Raw genomic sequence first — 21,828 nt, 5'->3', positions numbered from 1 at the left:
TAATCCTAGCAGAGAATATGGGCAACAATAAGGCTGCAAGAAGGGCTATCCAACTTGCAACCCAGGGAGCCAGCAACAGCCTGGTAGGCCCTGAACCAACATGTTATGTCAGCGATAAGACCTGGAAGAGGGAAATCGGCAACTGGCTAACAAACCAGAACAAATTCTACTGGGAGCAGCTGCCAAAGATGGAACAATCCAAACAACTTATAGGCAGCCCACCCTTCAAGAAGGGTGAGAACATACTGGGCCTCTCCAGACAGCAACTGCGAAGGGTCGCAGGGCTACTTACAGGCCATGCAGCCAGCAGGAAACACCTGCATACGCTAGGGAAATCAGTTACCTCGCTATGTAGGGGATGCAATGAGGAGGACGAAACAACTCTTCACATACTGTGCTTCTGTGAAGCATTTAATCAAACCAGGGCAACATTCCTGGGGGAAGAGAAACCCGCACTAGAGGGTATAAGAAATCTACCACTGGGCACAATCCTGGACTTCCTTGAAGCTACAGAATTGAACCTGTAGGACTAAACATATGGGACACAATAGGACTGCATCTTAGCAGACCGCAGTGTAGGGAGCCACAAGGCACCACCCAGCGGTGGAGTTTTAGTGGGTATAGAACGAAACAGACTCGACACTGAGTCCCACACTACTGGGGGCGGCGCCGCGTAACCAGTGTTCATAAAGAATTTCTCCACCGACCCAAAAAAAAAAGTGTCAACATGAACTGAGAAATTTACGGTTGAATTTCTAAAAAACATTCAAAATATTAATGTATTTAATCAAAAGTATTGTATAAACGTTGAACAAAAATAAACTAGTCTATTCTAGACCGAATTAAATGTTCAAATTGAGCCCCATTAACTTCTTGACAGTAAGCGAGTCTTGATTCGAATTCTCTCAGAACGTTGCGTATCATTTCTTGAGGTATTCGTTGAATCTCATTTCTTATATTATTTCTCAATTCTTCTAAATTGTTGGGTTTATTTACATACACTCTATGCTTTAAATAACCCCACAAAAAGAAGAGTCAAGTCGGGGGACCTAGCAGGCCACTCCAATTGCTCCCTTCGCCCAATCCATCGACCCGGAAATACCTCACTTAAATACTGGCGCACGGCTCTGCTGAAGTGTGGCGGCGCGCCATCTTGCTGGCTGGAACCAAATTGAAGCTTCTGGAATCTTGGGATTATTTGCATTTGGAAACATCAAACATAAAGCGGGAATCAGTTCGTTCCTTAAGAATTCCAAATAACGTTGACCTCTTAAGGTACCTTCGAAGAAAAATGGACCTATGACTCTGTCATTGATAATGCCGGCTCAAACATTCACAGATTGAGGATATTGGGTATGAGCTTCAATCACCCAATTTGGATTGGAGGAAGACCAGTAACGGCAGTTCTGTCTGTTCACTGTACCATTGAGGCAGAAGGTCGACTCGTCAGGAAAAATTATTCTACGAGTAAAAAGACGGTCGTTATGGCAGACATTTATTATACTTTCGCAAAACTCTAATCGACGATCTGTATCATCTTCGTTAAGTTCATGGATTCATTTTAATTTATAGGGATGATATTTTGCCTTTTTCAAAATCCTTCTTAAAGATGTTTTTCCAACATCGTTATCTAGTGCTGCCTGTCTAGTCGGTGTATGAGGATTTTCTTCAATGGACAAAACAACATTTAACTTCTTTTCCTCGGAAATTGAGAGACGACCCGATCTGGGTCGGTCTCTGACGTGACCTAATTCCCTAAATTTTCTTTCTAGTTTGCTAACCGTAGACTGAGATATTGTCTTATCAGGATACTTGGTATTAAACATTTCACAAACCTGGTGTTGGGTCCTAATGCGATCACCACATCCTATCATAATTAGTATTTCTATTCTCTCAGTTTCACTTAACTTATTCATCTTTTCAGGCAATATTAAATTTTACAATAAACAAGGATAAGACTGCTTGATACCTGTCACTTTAAAAAATTATGACAACATCATTGCAACAATGGATGAAAAAACACAAAAAACAAGGTTACCTTAGAAAAATTGAAGTTGATGGTCGTAACTTATTTTTGGACCACCCTGTATACATAAAATTATAGTAAGAAAACCCGCAGTTAAAAATAAAAATCGACGTGTCCGAGCGCTTTTTTTTTAACATACCCCTGAATTTTAAATGAATTTATTCCGGACTTTTGGCTCTCACTGTATACGCTACTATTACCAAAAATATAAGATCCGAAATATAACCATCACTTAAATAAAATAGATATCCTAGATATAAAATAGAAGATCCTAGATACCTAAGACCATATAAGAATTTAATTCGCATAAAAGATATTTTATGTATTATTATGAAATAAAGAGCAAGAAAACTACATCATTCATAGCCATATCTGCATTATATAAAATAAATATATAGTCAGATCTGAAACAGAAAACTGTAATAAAGCTGTGCATTTTCAGCACTTGCTTGATAATATAAAGAGATAAGACCAAGGTAAAAGATTGAGAGTTATAAAGGACGTCTCAAGATACCTTCCTGAGAAATACCTTGCTCAATAGATAAAAATAAATGAAACTTGCGTCCTATCTGATATTCAGTTAAAAAATAACCATTTATAGTGAAAAATACAAGAACATATAATGCTGGTAATAAGAAAATATGATTAATTCTATAAGATATATGATTTATATATGATAGATAAGATGATATGATTCTACTGTTTTTGTATCATCTTATAATATAAGAAATGTCATTTTAATTTGATCTAAAAACTTTAGTAAGTCGTCCGTTACTAAGGGTAATACATTTGTTGACCTATCTGCGGGTAAAAGATTTTTTAGTTTGATCGACACCGCAAAAACAAAGTTATATTATCATATAAGTTAATTTGTCAGAATCCGCAGATTTAGTATTTAGTTTAAGTTTTTATCTCTTTTCTAGTATTCTAGAGGCTAAATAATTATTTTATTGCGTGTAATATTACCAATGAGTCAAACCTTTGGTTCTTATAGCTTTACGTAAAGCTTACGTAAGATTTTTTTGTCATAAATTAATATTTGGCGTGACCCAAGGTGTATTTTTTGCTTTATTAAGAGTTTTTTTTTCAAATCGGGCTATATATACTAATGTCGAAAATATTTAAATTATTTTAGGTATGTTACTTTTTCAACTTGTATTTAAGATTTTTTTAAGGAAAGACTGTTAGCACGAGAGTAGGGATACTCTGAAAGACCATTTGACTTATGGCGTTTGCTTCTAGCAAAAAATAGATAATTTAAATAATTCTGCTTATCTTTAAAATAGAAAATTAGAAAATAATATAGGTAATAAACTAACACTGGAAAAATTATTTATCATAATGGGTAACAATCACCTAAAAAATCACACTAAAAAAACACTACTGAGTTATTCCAGCCTTTGCATATGATAAAGTAGCTAATGCTGCGCCAATCGCTTGATCAGCTTTAGTGGCAGATTTCTCAGCCATCTTTCTAAAAAGTGACGAACTTGAGAAAGTTACACCTAGGAAAAAGAGCTCCGTAAGCACATCAAGCGGTCTGCCTTTGAGAATAAAGTTGAAGGTTGGAGTAGGACTGGGTTTGAAATATATGACTTTACTGTTTTGCGTATTTATGATAAGTTAATTATTTGCCGAGTATATTTCCAAGACTAAAAGCATTCGTTGCGTCTGAATTTCGGTGTCAGCTCGAAGAACCAAGTCATCTGCATAAAGCAGAAGGGTAACATTATGGTATCCATCAATGCCCCCGAGAGCCATGACTGGCAAAAAAATTTTCAATATCAGAAAGGTAAAGAGAAAAAACTATGGATTAAACCATTTACTTTGTAGTACTCGTTCCGTTATTATATAGGTTAAGGTGTTTCTATTCTTTGCTTTAACTCTAATCGAGGTGGAGTAAAAAAGTCATAAAAACATTTTAGAATCTGCGAAAAAGCGGCGCTAGCGCTAGACAGCACACAATAGTCGTGGAATATGTCTCTTATATCTGTCAATATGCCTGGAATACCCCACGAATATGCCAAATATCGTATATGCAACAGCAATATTCTTGGCAGATGTTTAACAGATATGCAGAGAATATTTAATGTTCATATCTGGCAGATATTCCAGCGGCATAAGTTTTAAATATTTTTTTCTATTTCTTAATAAAGTATAATATATTTAATTTTTAAAATTTAATTTGTGAAGGCAGTACTTATATTTAATCGAATATGTCTTTAATTTTTGCAGTTAGTATTTCATTTTAAACATTATTATTGTTTAGGTATATTGTTATATCTATAGTTGTTATCTTCTGCTACAATATAATACCTAGTGGTGTTTTAAACTTAAACTCGTTTATTTGTTTAAAAAAAAACACATAACCATAAATTTTATCAATAAACCTTAAATCGTATAAACAACCCTTATAAAAATTAAAATCTCGCTGCAGCGTTTTCTCTAACTCGGTGTTTGTGTTATTAAAAACGTGCATTTTCTTTTATTGCCACAGCCATTTTATCTTAGGAATGCACATAAAACCGTAATAAGTATCGATACAATGCAAATGAAATATATAAACCAATGAATATGTATCCGATACTTATATTTGTATTTAACATTTCGTTCATAATTCATTACCATGTTTTATTGAATATATGAAAATAAACCATAAAAGAAAAACAACATATTTTTAATCCCATACATCGAAATTCCAAATAGCATCGATACATCTTGTATATCTATCCCTATTTACCTCAATCTTATAAATATTTGTGTTGTGTGAAAAAATTGTTTTTTACTTTCTTAAAGGTTTTCTTTAGTTTCATTTTGAAGCAATACAAATGCCCGATACTTGTGACTTTATGAGTGAAGCACGTAAGGTCCAGTGCAACGATATATTAGAATGGTCACCCGTCAAAACACCAGCATTCCACCTGCCAAACAATGTCATCCACCTTCTATTTACATTGTTTGAGAAGTAAAATGCTGGTGTTTTGACGGGTGACCATTCTAATATATCGTTGCACTGGACTTTACAAGGAAATTTATTAAAGGCGGTTTGGTTCTTCAGAATCTAAAAACAAGTTGGTAAGTATATGAGCACCTAACGTCATTTTTTAAAGCATTTTGTTGCTTATAACAATGGAAAAAATCTTTTCTCCGGAAAATAAAAAAACATACCAAGAATACCGGTTGCTATTAAAACATGATACCCTATTACCTAGTGATTATAGATTTTTTTTAGGGACAATTTCATATTGAAGATGTTCACGTTTACTACTATTTGAATAAGTCTCTGCCTGTGAATAGCCTTCAATAATTTTATTTGTATATTTTAAATAAATTTTGAATTTTATTATTAGGTTTACTCTATTTTAATAATTGTCTTAGGGCAAAAAATTATGGAAGTGTATTAAGGTGAAGTACTAAGCAAAAGTCAAAAGATGAATGAATTTGTAACGGATTTAATTTATTATATAAACAAAAAGAAAAACCCCGTCTCAGTCTTAAACATGTATAGGTAATAAAGATATACATGTTTTGCACCTATTAGAGTACAGGCCTGAGGCCTTAGACCTACAGTTTCTTATTATTATTATTATATAATTAATACAATTAAATTATATAATAATTTTGTTTGCTTTTTGATCTCCTGGAATAATGGTTCATCTGTCTTTAATTAAATGAATGTAATTATTTGGTTTTTATTAAAAAGACTGTTGGTATTGTAAAAAGTTATTTTTAGATAAAAGCATTGGTTTAAGTTGGATGGGAAAAATATGAATTGAATTCAATAAAGATATACTAAGAAAATTGAGTCAAAAATTGTGGACTACCAAAATCTGAAATAATTATTTTACTTACATTTACAATTAAAAGTTATTTGTCCTTGTAATTGGAATTATTACTACATTCGTTTTTTAATGGTAATACTTTTTTTAGATGTTTGCAAGCAAATCCTATATTTAATATGGGCACTGAAAATCAGTTGAAGATGTGATTGCCATTTATTTAGCTAAAGCACAGGTGCAGCGCTTAACATCCTCTAGCGCTTAACATCCTCTTGCCGGAATTCCCGCTATGGATTCAGACGGAGACGCTAGCAACATATGTAAGGATAAAGGATAAATATATGGCAACATCAACCAGGGGTAGCAGGGCATGCATCTATCACTAAACTGGTAGTGAAGGAAATGCCAATTCTGGTACCCCTCAAGGCAAAGCCAGAGGATACTGTGTGATTAGGAGGTTCGCTTGAGGTTGATATTGCAAGCAGGGAAGAATGGCCTAACATAGAGGCTCGACCTCGAAAGGATTTGCAAATATGGTACACTGACGGTTCAAAAAAGACCCACACATGGCTGTCAGGAGCTTAAGTGTATCGTAGCGATACCGATCGCGGACAAGCTTTCTCGGTTGAAAGACATTCGACAGTCTTTCAAGCCGATCTGTTCGCCATTCTCGAGGTGGCCACCAGGAAAGAAGTCCAAGAGGGCCCGGATGCTGAAATAATCATTTATTCCCACAGTCAGGCTGCGTTAAACCATCCATGCACCCAGGACCAGCTCCAAACTGGTCCAACAGTGCAGGGATGCGCTAGACACATTGGGTAGGAGGAAGACAATTCGAGTGTGTTGGCTTACCGGAGACAGCAAAGTGAGAGTAATGAGCAGGCGGACGAGTTCGCGAGATTTGGATCAGCTCTCCCACCAGTTAGCTACGACAGGCTAAAGAACTTCTATCAAATCTAACTAAAGCTAGGATAGCGTAGCTGCAGTCTTGGCATAGAGGGATTATAGCAGACCTGATCGGAGTCCTAACAGGTCACTGCAAACCTAACCGACATCTACGTATCTATAGGCATGGTGCCCAGTCCGCTCTGCCCCAGGTGTGGCAAAAATAAAAAGAAAACATATCAATGGTTTATAATGTCTAATATGTCAACTTTCAATTTAGAAAATATTTGAGTTGAAAAAATGCAGTTTGGAATAACTTTTAAAGAGGTTGGTGGAACTATAGAACCACCATATATTTATGATAACACTCTTTGGTAAACCTTTAATTAAAGGTCTCATTAAGTACTAAATGGGACAATTTTTCTTGTGTAAGTCAATACCATTCAAAAATACCCTTAATTACAGCTGACAACAGAGGATGCTTCCATTTGCATGTTAGCGTAGGAGGCGCTTAGGGATTGCTCACTTCTTGACATGATACCTCTATGACAGTTATGCCGAATCGCATTTTTCGAACTCTGTATTGAACTCGAACTTGTATTTTGTGAGATATTCTTCTTTCCCTATTCTATTACTTTCATGTAATTTTTGCGTATTTTAGACCTTCAGATTATATTCTTTTACGACTTTCCTTTAGATAGTAAAATTGCCTCAACTTTCCTTTAGTTGTTACTTATATGTATATTTTTACCATACCAAACTACTCAGGCAATTCCAGATTTTGCTTTGTATATTACTTTATATGTTAGATTATATTTAGTACATAGTCATAATCCATTATATATAAGCTGTAGGGTGTATGCGTAATCGTATTAAAACCCATACTCAGAACATTTATTTTTCTTTTATACTCATATTTGTATAGAGCTGTAACTAGATATATTAATTTACCTAGCGTTGGTAAAATGTAGATAAAAATGTAACTTTAGAAACATAAAGTAATTTATGTTTTAATTATGTTTATTAATTTTTTCTTCGAAGTGCTATCGCGTGGTTATAAAAACATTAATTTATTATGCAATGCTGTCGTAAAAAGTAACTTTTTGGTCAGATAAGGCTTTTGGATTTTCAAATTTAAATAAATTTGAGTAGAATTCAGAACCAATTATAAAAATAAATATATGGAGTTTATGTAAAATACAACAAAATTGCTAAGAGGATAACAAAATGTAAATAAATAACTGATTTATATTAACATAAACTTTATTTTAATATCAAAAATGAATTACAAATATTTTACGCCAGACTAAAAAATATAGGCATCTGAAATCTAAACCAGAACATGTACATGTATAATATAGTTTCTCACTTTTGACCGCTGACAAATTTTGTTCTACCCAATATATACTAAATAAAAAATAGGATTAAATATTTATTACTAGTTTTTTAATGTTATCCAAGTATAAAGACTTTTATAAAAGGTAAAAACACAAAATCTACAGCATCACAAATACATTTAGTAAAATTACAAAGGTTACATGTTTCGCTCGACTAAAGCATCATCAGACCATAACATACATAAAACACCTAACATATAAATAAACAAAGCTCACAATATTGTAAGCTTTGTGTTTTTACCTTTTATAAAAGTGTATGACCAGCATCTTTGGGATAATGGATGAATTTTTCGAGCCAAGTATAAAGACTTCTTATTAAATTTAAAATTATTAGCGATATAAATAATTAACATCTTCATGTCATTTTCTATTTTAGATATCTGCTACCTTGACCATGCAGGAACCACACTTTATTCGGAGAAGCAATTAGAATTTGTTTTTAAAGATCTGTCTACAAATGTGTATGCAAATCCTCATGCATTAAATACAACTAGTAAAATAACAACAGATGAAGTGGATTTAATAAGATATAGGTATGATCTAAGTACTAATAATTTTTCAAAAACTATCCTTTAAAATCGCTTTGTCTTATAATCTATATGTTATACAATATATAACATTTATAAAATTATTAAATTTTTTTATTAATTGGCTTTTAGCTGTTCCACTATTAACCATATTATAAAAGTCCAAATACTGCTAAACTTACTATTAAATAAAAAAAAATGGATTTTTTATTTAAGAGTAAGTGTGGAAATAGTACTGCTTATGTATTTTTTCCAGAGCTACTGAGAGAACTGCTCATCGGTCTTCCTAAGGGTCTCTTTCTCACTGGATTTTCTTCCCATATCCTGTGGATAAGACGTTCATTTGGCGATCTTTGTACATATTCGGCCCATCTGAGCCTTTGTGATTTAGTTTGATTAGTAAACTCAGTCTTTTAAACATGCCCTTGAACTCCTCAGTTATTTTTTTACTTAATATTTACTCGTTCTTTCACTACTCTAGGTCCAAAGAATTTCCGCAATATCTTTTGTTCAAAGTGTCTTAACACTAGTTCATTCTGCTTCGTAATTGTCTATATTTCTGAATAATAAATAATAATTGGCTTGATTACTGCTGAATACATCCGTATTTTAGAGTTCCTAAATATTAGTCGGGACGTAAACATATCTTGTGAGATATAAAAAACATTTATTGCGGTTTTGCATTTTTGATTTTATTTCGCTACTGATATCGTTATCAGAGGTTATAACAGCTCCTAGGTACCTACGAGCATAGGAGAAGAACAGGACTTATTACCTTATACCTTAAACGTAACCATATATTTTATATAAAAAGTTTACCAGTTAATATCATTTATCTGTATGCTAATTATTTAAATAATAATATTTATATTAAAAGAATATTTATTCTTATTATAGAGTTTTAGACTTTTTTAATGCTAAGCCTGAAGAATACTCTGTAATATTCACATTAAGTACCTCACACGGTCTTAAAACGGTAGCAGAAACATTTAGATTTGATGGAGGAATTTTAGCATACCTTGAAGATAATCATACTTCTGTCCTTGGAATGCGAAATCTGGCACCACAATGGCAAGAAGTAAAACTAGATAAGGCATTTGAGGTTCTTAATCATTCTAACAATAGTCTAAGTACTAATGAAGAAGAAGAGGAAAGTAGTGGTAATTGTTTATTTGTTTATCCAGCTCAAAGTAATTTTGCAGGTAATTTGTGTGAAATATCAAATATCTAAATAAATCTTTATTATTGATAATTTCAAGGAAATAAATATCCATTATCATGGATTGATCACATACAAAACGGACGCCTTAGAAATCTTAATATAGCGGCTAAGAAATATTATGTTTTACTGGACGCAGCTTCTTATGTTTCATCAAATCAACTTGATCTATCAAAATACCAGCCAGATTTTGTAACTATATCATTTTATAAAATTTTTGGATATCCATCTGGATTGGGAGCTCTATTAGTTCGAAGATGTAGCGAATACACTCTCAAAAAGCAATATTTTGGAGGGGGAACTATACTAATGGCTCTAAGCTCAGAAGATGTAACTATACCAAGGCCAAATATCCACGAAAGGTAATATGTATTTAGAAATAGTAGGCAGGTTAAGTAAGTAATGGGAGGATATGATTGTGGTAATATAAGCCTAGGGTAAGTTTCTTTCAATAAAACGTAAAAAACATCTTGTAAATCTTCTTGTTTGAAAAGAAGATGTTAATAGTAGTCATAATCCAAATATTATTGATAATATAATTCAAAAATAAAAGTTAAAATAAGTAAAAATAATTTTGACACCCCGAAATAGTCGATTATTCATAAAACAATTAATTAATAAATAACATTTACGTCTTTATTTTTTTATAGATCGTTTTTCACTAGTTTCCGAAATGGTATATAATTATGTAAGAAATATCAACATTTCTTTTAAATATCAAATTAATAAAAGTCAAACAATTAATATTAAGCAAAAAAATTGCCATGTTGATCTTAGTGGAGTATACCGCCTAACCTGCCCTGACTGTCCATCTACCCATGTTGCGAAAATAATGTGTAAATGTTAAGCCACTATAAAAGAACATTTTAATCAATCTCTATTTAATAACTCTTTATTTATTCATTTGGTTTACAGGTTAGTGGACACTTAATTTAAATAAGAGCCAAATCATTCACAAATAATAGCGACGATGGGTGGAAATTAAAAAAATAACTTTAAAATACTTCTACGTTGAAAATAATCTTCTATCTCTGAGCTAATTAGATTTCATTCAGATTTTCCAGGAATGTAAAATGGTAAACGATTTGTCTTTTGTTGTTATTGAAAGAAACTTTCCATATTTTAATGAGATTTTTTACGCTTTTTCACGGCAATTCTCGAGTACCTAGTATAAATCTACTTTTTGGGAAAATATTTCCATATTAATAATATTTTAATATCGAGGGCCGGAAGGCAGGACCTCGTAACCCGCAAAAATTATTAAAATGGGATTTTGATATATTTCTTTTCAGAATTAGTCTCGCCATCTATTGAAAAATACTCAAATTTAAAAAAAATCCGTTAAGCAGAATTTAAAAGAAAACATAACCTCGTATCTATTTCGCGCCAAATTGTTGACACACTACCTCGTAACCGCTCAGTTTCCCGTAAACGGTTGTGGTGTTCAGAGGTAAGTCCAGAATAACTTCTTTTATATCATTGAATTTTCTTTTTATTTTACATGGTGTGATCTTATTTGGGTACATGTTCGTTTAACTAATGTAATTTTAAATGTTACTGGCAATTTTAGTCAGTAATTTGCTAGTAATTAGTCAAATGTTTCAGTTACGAGGTCCTGCCTATTATCTTCTATTGTGGTTACGAGGTACTGTTTTTGTGTTTCTGCACTTCAGAGGTAAGTAAAACTTTATATTATGCCTAAGACTACAGTTTTTTTAAAAGCCGATAAGAAATACTGCCATTGTTAGTTATTTTCTTGCTAAGAAAAATTTTCTTTCATTTCATTTTTTGCCTAGCAACAGAAAATTACTGTTAGGATTATAAAAAAAATATTAAAATATTTTGAATAATAAATTAATTAAAAGAATAAGGAGAAACTAGTGTTTTTAAAATAGTATCTATTTTAAGAACTTTTACGTTTTTTGGAAAAACAGTATGTATGTAGCTATACCCCGTAAGAAAAGGTACTTTACACATTTTCGAACTTTGTTTTGCTAGCCTTGGCTTGTGCCTCGAAAAGCAATGTTAAAGATCGTGTGGGAATGTCTACCTTTTCCTACTAGATTTGCTACTACAATTTTACTAGATATACTAACATATGTGTATCTCTTATAGGCTGATTTTCCAACACGACAGCTAAAGATGTCAAGAAAAATTATGATGAATGCACTGGTTCTTCAAAGCCCACGCTAGCCAGACGTCTAAAGCCTCGATGCAATTGCAAAGATCCCTCAAAACAGTGCCGAAAATTTACGGATGATGATAGAAAAAATATTTTTTCCAAATTTTGGTCAGAGATGTCCTGGGAACAAAGAAAAGTGTTTGTAGCAACCACAGTAAAGGTATGTGACAGGAAAAGGCCTGAAACAGAAAATTCAAGACGGTCCATAACATTGAAATACCATCTTAATTTACAATGTATCTTAATACTTTAAGCTTAGGAGAATGGTCTGCAAGATCTTGGGCTTTATCGGCAAATCATGGGATAGTAAAAGCACGTGATACCCAAGTGAAGCGTCTAGATATTTTTAAGGAAGATAGAGAATTTTTAGACACATTTTTAACTAAATTAAATAAATCACCATCCCATTACTGTAGGAAGGATACAGACAGGCTTTATCTAGAGCAAAATTTTCAGTCTTAGAACGATTTGTATAAAGTTTACCAACAGGAACGTCAGACTGAAAATCGTAAAGCTCCTTGTTTTAAGCTATTAAGGCAGGTTGCTACATCAATGAAGATTGCTATTTTTTCTCCTCGAAAGGATCAGTGCGATTTTTGTTTTATGTTTAAAAATGGAAACGTATCTGATGAAGACTACAATAAGCACATAGATGCGAAAAATAGGGCCAGAGCTGAGAAAGAAAAAGATAAAGCAGATGCACTATTGGAAAGATGTAACGTTATTACAATGGATGTACAAGCTGTTAAGCTATCGCCTTAGATTGCAGCGAGTACACTGTATTACAAAACTAAATTGTGTTTTCACAATTTCACTATTTACAATTTGGCTACTAAAAAAGTAGTTTGCTATTGGTATATTGAAACTCAAGTAGATGGACAGGCCTCAACATACGCATCTTTTTTGCTTGATTTTCTTGAAGAAAAATTTCTTAGTGGTGGTGACAAAAAACCTATTATAATATAGTCCGATGGGTGTACTGCTCAGAATAGAAATGCGATTTTGGCCAATGCTTTATTATACCTGAGTGAAAAATATGATACCAATGACCCAAAAATTCCTTGAAAAGGGTCATACTCAAATGGAGTGTGACTCAGTGCATAGCGCAATAGAAAAGCGACTTAAAAACAAAGAAATATACTTAGGTACCAAGTGATTATTTGAGAATTACATGCGTAGCCAGACATTCGACACCATACGTGGCAAAAACGAAAGATTTCGATTTTTTTAGGGATTTTAGTTGAAAAGACCTAATGAAATATAGGTCGATAAAACCATCAAAAACCTCGCTTGTGGCGGATATTCGAGCATTAGAGTATTATGGAGGTCTTATCAAATTTAAACTGGATTTTAACAATGAATTATTTCATGAGATCTTCAATCGTCCAAATAAAATCAAAAATTTTGAGATTATTGAATTTCTCGCCCTATATAAACAGAAAAATAAAATAACCAAAACGAAGTATGACCATCTTCAAGCAATAAAAAAATGTATACCTCAAGATTGTTGGCCATTTTACGATAATCTGCCTTTTGATGCAAAATGATTATCTTGTTGTATCGACAATATTTTAACGAAGTTTCTATTTTCTGTGATTACAGTTTTTATTTAACAATAGAATATTTTTGGTTTTATTTAGAATTGAAGTTTATTTTATTTAATAATATTCTGCGTATTTTGTAAGCATAAAATTTGTTTTAGTTTCTATTATTTACTGGTTTTTCAATAAACAATGTTATGGATTAATGAATTTCCTGTTACTGTTCTTTGTGCATTACCTCGTAAGCAACACATTTGAAAATGCAGTACCTTGTAACCGACATAAATGTTTCTGTAAATAAAAATTAATTCAAATTTGTATCGTATTAATTTTAAATTTAACTTAAAAGCAAAAATGCGAAGAATTTTTTTTTCTGTATTTTAATCGATTTTTCTTCTCTCCTGTAAAATTCTTACTTTAAGGGTTACGAGGTCCTACCGTCCAGTCCCTAAAATAGCATATCAAGGATATGCTATTTTAGGGACCCAGTTTATTTGTTTTGAGTTTTAAGGGGTAAGTTGGGTGTGGAGTCAAGTAAAATCTAAGCCGTTTATTTTTTTTTTCTTTATTGCCAACATTTCGGCCTGTAGTAGATCTTCTTCAAGGTGAACACAAAAATTCAAGGCTTTTCATTTAATAGTATGATATAGAACATTGGTGTATCTTTCGATGATTCCATTAAGTGTCGTATCCGCCTACCTGTGGGTAAATCATATAATAAAATAAATATACCACCTCGTGAGGAAGATGGAGGGTGCTCTAGGTAATGGTCAGACCTGCCTGGGTACGTTCCTAGATATGAGATCCTAGATCCGTTTGATAACACTCCTTATGAAATAATCTTCCAAGCACTCGGGTGCCATGGCTTAGAACCGTAATTTGTGAGTTGGATAGAGGCTATACTCTCGCAGAATTATGTACCTGCCTAGCTCAACAGCAAGATTGACAGCTTGATCAAATAGTTAAAGAAGGCTATACACACAGGGCTGATGACCCCGCTGATAATCCCGAAAAGGACGACGCCACAATACAAGGCCCGATGATGGGAACTCTGCGTATAATGGACAAATGGTGACTCTCGGGAGGTCTTAGAAGCAACCCCAAAAAAGCAGAGCTCCTACGATAAGACATAACTTTAGCACACCACCTGTTGTGTCTCTGGGTGGAGTGCAGTGGCAATAGTCTAAGACAGTTCGATTCCTAGAAATCACATTAGAACTAAACTCTTCTGATAAGATGACGTAGGTACCAGAATTAAGAAGATCTCGTGCGAGCTATGGGCCTGTAGAAGAACCTTCGGCACCTGAGGTTTATTTCCTAAGATCTTTAACTAAAACTATTTATGTAATATTAAACCTCTCCTCACATACGGAGCTATCGTTTGGTGGCTATGTACAGATGTTGAGCTTTTCGCCATTGAACCTGATGGTGCAATTCGAGGCAATGAGGACTTCGCATAGGTTAGATATCCTTGGTAAACTACAGACTACTAAGACTAGCCATGAAAAACCTGGGCACAGGCCGTAGAAAGTTCCCTCTTTTTCTGTTGGGCAGTGACTGTATGCTACCTGAGACTGTGGATTACAAGGATTTTGTGACCATTACAGGCAGAGAGAAGTGGCACTGCTAAACAAGTAGACCCTCCGAAGATGGACTAAGGTACCTCGCATGAGACAGGCTAAGGCACACATAGATGGGCCCTCTGCCTGCCTCACCACAAATTACTGTGCTTAAAAAGACGTGAAATTCGGCTAGTGATAGGGCTCTTAACCGGACAGTGGCATTTAAGGCGTCATCTCCACTACCGACATAGCAGATAAATTGGAATGCAGTTAGTGTTAGGAGGAAAACAAAACTTCGGATCATGTTATCGGGAAGTTCTCAGCATTCACGCGCGTTAGGTTCAAATTTTTGGATAATAGCTATAGTGTATAAGTACTTTAAACTAGAGAGCCTCATTAATTTTTCCAAGTCTATCGGCCTCTGGTAAATCTCAGTTGTCGAATATGACGGATTCAACCTTGATGCATAATAGTCTTCGGCTGCGCACTACACTACGAATCAATCAATCAATATTTTTTGCCTCCTGAGGTATTTAAATTTTACTGGTAATAATTACATCTTTTTGCATTCCATAGTTAGAAAAGTAAACATTATTTCAGTAAGTAGAGAAGTCAGTAGACGCAGAATTCTCTTTGTCGCATATCAAAGCTTTTTATACAAAAGAAAAATATATGAAGTACGATATGAAAGTACCTGAAACAAGCAAATATTAGGAGAACGGTTTTAAAACAAGCTTTTTAGAGGAATATTTTTATTACAAATATTTTCTAGTCTATGTAAGTCATTTTAAGTAATTTTTATATGATTTAGTATGCCTATTTAATTTAAAATCTTAATACATATTGTACATAAATGTACCTTCCCATAGTCATTTATTTCAGGTAGTATACTGCACTTATACACATAAGCACTTGGGTAAAATTTTGTGATTTTCAGACATATAAGGAATTATTAAATAAAATTCTATTGTAATATGATAATAAAAAATATGTTTAATTTTTAATAACATAGAAATGCATTTTTTTAGATTAACATCCTTGTCTAATCATTTTTAGATATGAAGATGGCACAATATCATTTTTATCAATATTGAGCTTAAAACATGGTTTTGATACATTTAAGCGATTGAATCTAACTCCACAGCTTATTTCTTTACACATTTATAATTTGGCAAAATATACTTATGAAAGTCTAAGAGAGCTTCACCATTTTAACGGCGAATCCGTTGCTGTATTATATCCAGAAAATGGCTTTAAATGTGCAGAAGATCATGGAGGTATTGTGAACTTTAATTTGAAGAGGTCCGATGGGAGTTTTGTCGGATATAGTGAGGTAAAGTTTTTACTAACTTAATTTAAGATTATTATCAAATAACTATTAATATGGTTTTTTTAAAAATATGATACAATATTTCTGGATATTTTGACACCTTAAGATATATTTATTCTATAGAAACCCCTAACATGAGAATAAAGTAGATTCTTTTTACCAAAAAACTTATTAAATATGACCAACTGTTCAATTCGTCATATTTTTTGTATATGAGTTTCGATAATTATTTATATTAAAAATGTTTTGATGCTTTTTAACTAATGCTAGATTTTTTAATATTATCTACCGTTTGAGAAAGTGCATATATAAGCTCTTAAAATTAATTATGGTCAACTATTGGAATGGTAATTTTTTTAAATGTTCAGTTTTAGTACAAAGTTAGATTTTTAATAATCAAAAGTCTCTCTCTCGAAAAAATAACTCAAGATATCGCTAAAAATGTTAGAAGTAAATTCGAATAAAATCCAACGCTGACCTACCTCACCACCTCGTTGTTTTAATACTTCGTCTTTCTAATACGGAGAGTTATTTGTACTTTTTAATTAAAATCTTATTACGATGGAAACTATTTTTTTTAATCTATTTTCTTATCTCACCTTTCTGTCATTTTATTATATACTAAAATAGCTTTACCGAAATTAAAGATAGCTATAAATATTATAAAAAGCACTAGACGACATAAACTTTTCGCTGAAGCTGTTTATTTTTTTTAGCACAAAGCGAAAATGTAGCGTGGTCCAAAATAAGCTATTCTGATTTCAAAAGTGTGCCCCATTCGACCGACAGCTATTCTAATGTAGCGTATATTTTCGCAAATTCAAACTTTTTTGGAAGCAGAATATAGTATCTGCTATAAATAGGCTCAAAAACGTAGGCAGTTAGTTATTCCTTATGATATTCAAAATTCAAAGCTTCTATATTTATAAAAAATTGTTATCCTTATTATTCTTATTAGATAAGTATTAAATAATACCTTAAAAAAATATATACAGGTTGTTTGGAAGGTGAGTAGCCAAGTGGAAACGGTGAATAGGTGAAGTTACTGGCTATTTAAAACGCATAATATTTTTTTGTTTTTTATTAGATTTTCTCCGTTTTAACCTTCATTTTTTTTTTTTTAATTTTTGACCAAAATGGCGCACAATTAATTTTATTTTAAAGACTAATGTTATCTCTCTCAGATTTAGGTAATAACTGAGAAAAATATTTAAAGAGAAATAGTAGAGTAAGAAACTTCCTCAAATCAATAGAAAAAAAATGTTGCGTCAACTTTACAATGGAAAAAATAATAATAAAAAAAATGTGTGGTTTTAAATGTGTATTTCTAATATACATTTAAAAAAGTCTCTCTATGTCTCTTTCTAACACTGCTAAATCTGCGCTATCTCTTTCACCATCCTAAAACCTATTCTGCTCTTTTGTTTCCACGAGCCTTTCCTTTATAGGTTGATTAAAAAAAACATATTTTTTACTTCAAATCGTTTATTTATAAGTCTTGCTCAAATTGATGGCCATTATTTCTAATACACGCGTAACATCGCTTTCTTATTTTTCTTGTGGTATACTGTAATATTAGTTCCCGTCTCATTATTACAAAGGCGTCAATAATTTTTCCAATTTCCAATTCCAATCAATTGTTCCCTTGTATTTATAGGTTCGAAATACACAAGTTCTTTTGCATGGCCCCAGAGGTAAAAATCAAGCGGCGTCGAGTCCGGTGATCTTGCAGGCCATGGGATAGGGCCTTATCTCTGCCAATCCAAGTATTGGGAAATGCATTGTCTAGGTGTTCCTGGATCGCCAATCTCCAGTGCGCTGGGCACCCATTGTGTTGGAACGCCATTTGTTCTTCATTGAGAACATTTGAAACCCCGTTCAAGAGTTCGGGAAGATCATTTAATAAAAAATCTAGATAATTATCCCCATTCAAATTATCCGGTAAATAATGTGGCCAATAAGGGTATTACCAATTAGGCCTGCCCAAACGTTTACTGAAAATTTCCTTTGAAAGGACGCGACTTTCTTCATCTTTAAGTTTTCTTCTTTTGGGGCCCAATAATGCAAATTATGAAAGTTGGTAATTCCCTCCCTTGAAAACTTGGATTCATCTGTCCACAGTATGTTTTTCAAGAAACCGCGATTATCGACGTCCACATGTAGCAGGAGGCGGCAAAACTGAATGCGTCTTCGGTAGTCGTTTTCTTCAAGATCTTGCACGGGAATGTAATGAAAGGGATGCCTTCCATTGGAATGAAGAACAGACCAGACCTTCCATACAATTAGGTTTAGATTGGCAGCTACAATCCGGATGCTCGTTGTGCGATCTTCGTCAAAAGCTTCCAGAATTCGTTCATCAGCAGGTTCGTTCAGGCCGTTCCAGGTTCACGGCGATTTAGACTACCAGTTTCTGTTAAGCGTCTAAAGGTTGTTTCAAAAGTATGACGATTAGGTTGGCGTCTATTGGGAAAACGCTCTTGGTAAATTATTTTTGCTTCTCGTCCATTTCCATCACCTCTACCATATGCCATTAGGATATCGGCGTACTCCTCGTTGGTAAAGGCATCAGCCATAGTAGGCAACAGTAACAATAAAACAAAGTTAACGAAAATAAACAAAACTTAACGAAAATGAACAACAAAAACAATATGCGTAGAGCGGAGTTAAAAATACGTATAGCGAAGAAAAACAAGTCTCGATTAAATAATACTCGTATTATGGTTAGTGACAGGTAATAGTTTAAGGTAGCGGGGCACAAAGGAACTGTCGCCGAAAGATAAAAGAGATTATAGTGTAACAGGTTTAGCTGTGTTAGAAAGAGGCATAGGTTTATACCTGCTCAATTAGGTTGCATTCAAGAAATTGCTTCACGCGTCCTTAAAGACAAACTTATTTGTTTTTCGTAAGTTACCTAATTATTTTTGTTACATGTGGCATATCCTTAGAAAAACTATTAACTAGAGAAGTTTTTTAACACATTTTAAAACCACACAACTTTTTTTATGATTATTTTTTCCATTGTAAAGTTGACGTAAGATTTTTTTTCTATTGATTTGAGGAAGTTTGTTACTCCACTATTAGTTCCTCTTTAAATATTTTTCCCAGTTATTACCTAAATCTGAATGAGACAAGGATAGTCTTTAAAATAAAATTTATTGTGCGCCATATTGGCCAAAAAAAAAATTAAAGGTTAAAGTAAAAAAACGGGGAAAATCTAATAAAAAAAGGAAAAATATATTACTCCTTAAATTTGAGAAAAAACAAAAAAATACTATGGGTTTTAAATAGCCAGTAACCTCACCTATTCACCATTTCCGTTTGGCTACTCACCTTCCAAACACCCTGTATAAAAAAACATATTTACATGATCTGAAGAGCTAACTTTCAGAAAGCTACACTATCATTAAAAATACCAAAAACTCTAAATTTAAATACACACAACTAATATAATACAGATATTAACAATATGCTTGATTCAAAACATAGTAAAAAGCGCCTAAACCTAAAAATAGTGTAGAAATTCAATAGTTGAATAGTTTCACTTTTACAACCATTATTCAAAAGAATTCAATAGTTCTACTTTTACAACCTTGTCAGTGTCAAGATATTTAAACATAATTTTCAATGACTTTTTCTCGGAATTTACTTTAGTACACCTAATGTGTGCAGTCTGTATCATTCTACCTAATTCAAATTTCAATCTATATAGAGGCTATAAAAGTTAGTGGTGACAGAAAGATATTTCTAGTATACTTCTGTATAGGCTTGACCTGAGAGAGCTTTAAACCATCAGTAAATTGACCGAATTTAACTGCTGAATGCCCTCGATGATACATCTTCTTCTTCCTTTTTGTTTTCAGCATAGATGTTAACTTGTTACTTGTAATTTTTGTTCTCCATGTTTTTTTGAATAAATTGCTTTTTCTGATTATCATCCAGTTTTTTCTTTCTCAATAAAGCGTTGGTTTCCTGTAGTAGGCTGTTGCTTCTTAATTCGTCCAATAGTATCCGAAAATGTGAATTTTTTCAATGGCATTTTTTAAGAGTTGCAGCTATCGCATGAAAAATTTTACTTTTTCCATCGTCCTTCCCTTCTTTCGACATAAGAACGATGAAAAGCTCAAATTAAAAAAAAATCGACAAATCTTAAAATACTTGTATATGTAATGATATATTTTTTCCATCGAAATTGGGTTTTCGTGGACATGATGAAATGGATGATAAATTAGCAGGGCGTATTTTATTGCTTAAAATAAACAGCTCCCTAGATAGTTGTCGTAGTAATGGTGGGGAGACAGTGGCCGCCACCTGCCGGATACTGTCTCCCCGGTCTAAAACTCCCTTTCCGTCAATTCCTGAAACTCCGTCATCACCGCTGACCACCCTCTCCAGTTTCCATAAGCAGGCGACCCGTCCTCCTAATGAAAAAGAGCAGGTCTTCCTAGTTAAGGTCCGCTAGTTCCTCTCGTGGCATAAACGATATGTGATATAAAATGTTATGCTGTTTCCGCCACCAGGCCACACCTAGGGTAGTACAGCAAGCTGGACAATACGCCTAAGATAATAATATGCAGATGTCGGTTGAGTCGGCAGTAATTTGTTAGGACTCCGGCCATAATCTGCTATAATACTTATGTGCCGGAACAGCAGCCACGCTATCCTAGCTTTAGTTCGACCGCCGCTATTCCTAGACCAGTTTTTCCTGGTCTTTTTCCATGCTCAGTTATCTAGGATATGGGAAATATGTGTTTCACTTAGTTTAAGGTAACGGGAACACTTCTGCTTGAAAGATGGACGAATGTTTACCAAGCGAGAAAGTTTGTTCTTGATCGGTTTCACTACGATACATTCCAGCTCCTGACAGATCTGTTTAGGCCATTCTTGAACCGTCTCTGTATCATATTTGCAAATCCTTTCGAGGTCGAGCCTCTATGTTAGGTTATTCTTCCCTACTTGCTACGTCAACCTGAAACGAACCTCATAACCTGCCTAAATACCACCGAAATATAAGCAAATCGCGATTTATATGTTGTGGTTGGCATTAAGCAAAAATGATACTTGGGTATTATCGACATACATTTAACTATGATAGTTTCCGAAAATTCTTAATAACTTCAATAAACTTAATAACATCAACAAAATGCGAAAAAAACACAATAAAAGCCACATTTAAATCTTAAAAAATTAAAAACTAGAATTAAATCTTGTAATATCAAATAACTTTAAAATATTTCAGGTAATGCAAATAGCAAATCTCTACAAGATCTGTTTAAGAACTGGATGCTGTTGTAATCCAGGAGCTTGCCAAAAATATCTTAGACTCTCTAACAAAGATATTAGACATCATTTTGACGTAAGTAATATATAGAGGATGTCCACG

The 21,828-nt window shown here is 33.3% G+C and overlaps 1 protein-coding gene and 1 long non-coding RNA gene across 2 annotated transcripts in view; one reads left to right on the top strand and one right to left on the bottom strand.

Moving 5' to 3' along the window:
- Nucleotides 1-21,828, top strand: part of LOC126742618 (molybdenum cofactor sulfurase 3) — a 49,398-nt gene that overhangs the window by 15,962 nt on the left and 11,608 nt on the right. The window contains exons 2-6 of the mRNA XM_050449346.1: nt 8,464-8,620; nt 9,512-9,816; nt 9,874-10,195; nt 16,175-16,451; nt 21,685-21,801. Of these exons, the coding sequence (XP_050305303.1) occupies nt 8,464-8,620; nt 9,512-9,816; nt 9,874-10,195; nt 16,175-16,451; nt 21,685-21,801 (1,178 nt within the window). The remainder of the gene's footprint in view (nt 1-8,463; nt 8,621-9,511; nt 9,817-9,873; nt 10,196-16,174; nt 16,452-21,684; nt 21,802-21,828) is intronic.
- LOC126742627 (uncharacterized) overlaps nt 1-21,828 on the bottom strand; it is a 48,980-nt gene that overhangs the window by 23,298 nt on the left and 3,854 nt on the right. The gene's annotated exons all lie outside the window — the stretch shown is intronic.

This window comes from Anthonomus grandis, chromosome 12, assembly GCF_022605725.1.
Source record: "Anthonomus grandis grandis chromosome 12, icAntGran1.3, whole genome shotgun sequence".
In the NCBI taxonomy this organism is placed as follows: domain Eukaryota; kingdom Metazoa; phylum Arthropoda; class Insecta; order Coleoptera; family Curculionidae; genus Anthonomus; species Anthonomus grandis.
The sequence above is the reverse complement of the archived record's forward strand: the minus strand, read 5'-3'. Positions and strand labels throughout refer to the sequence as shown.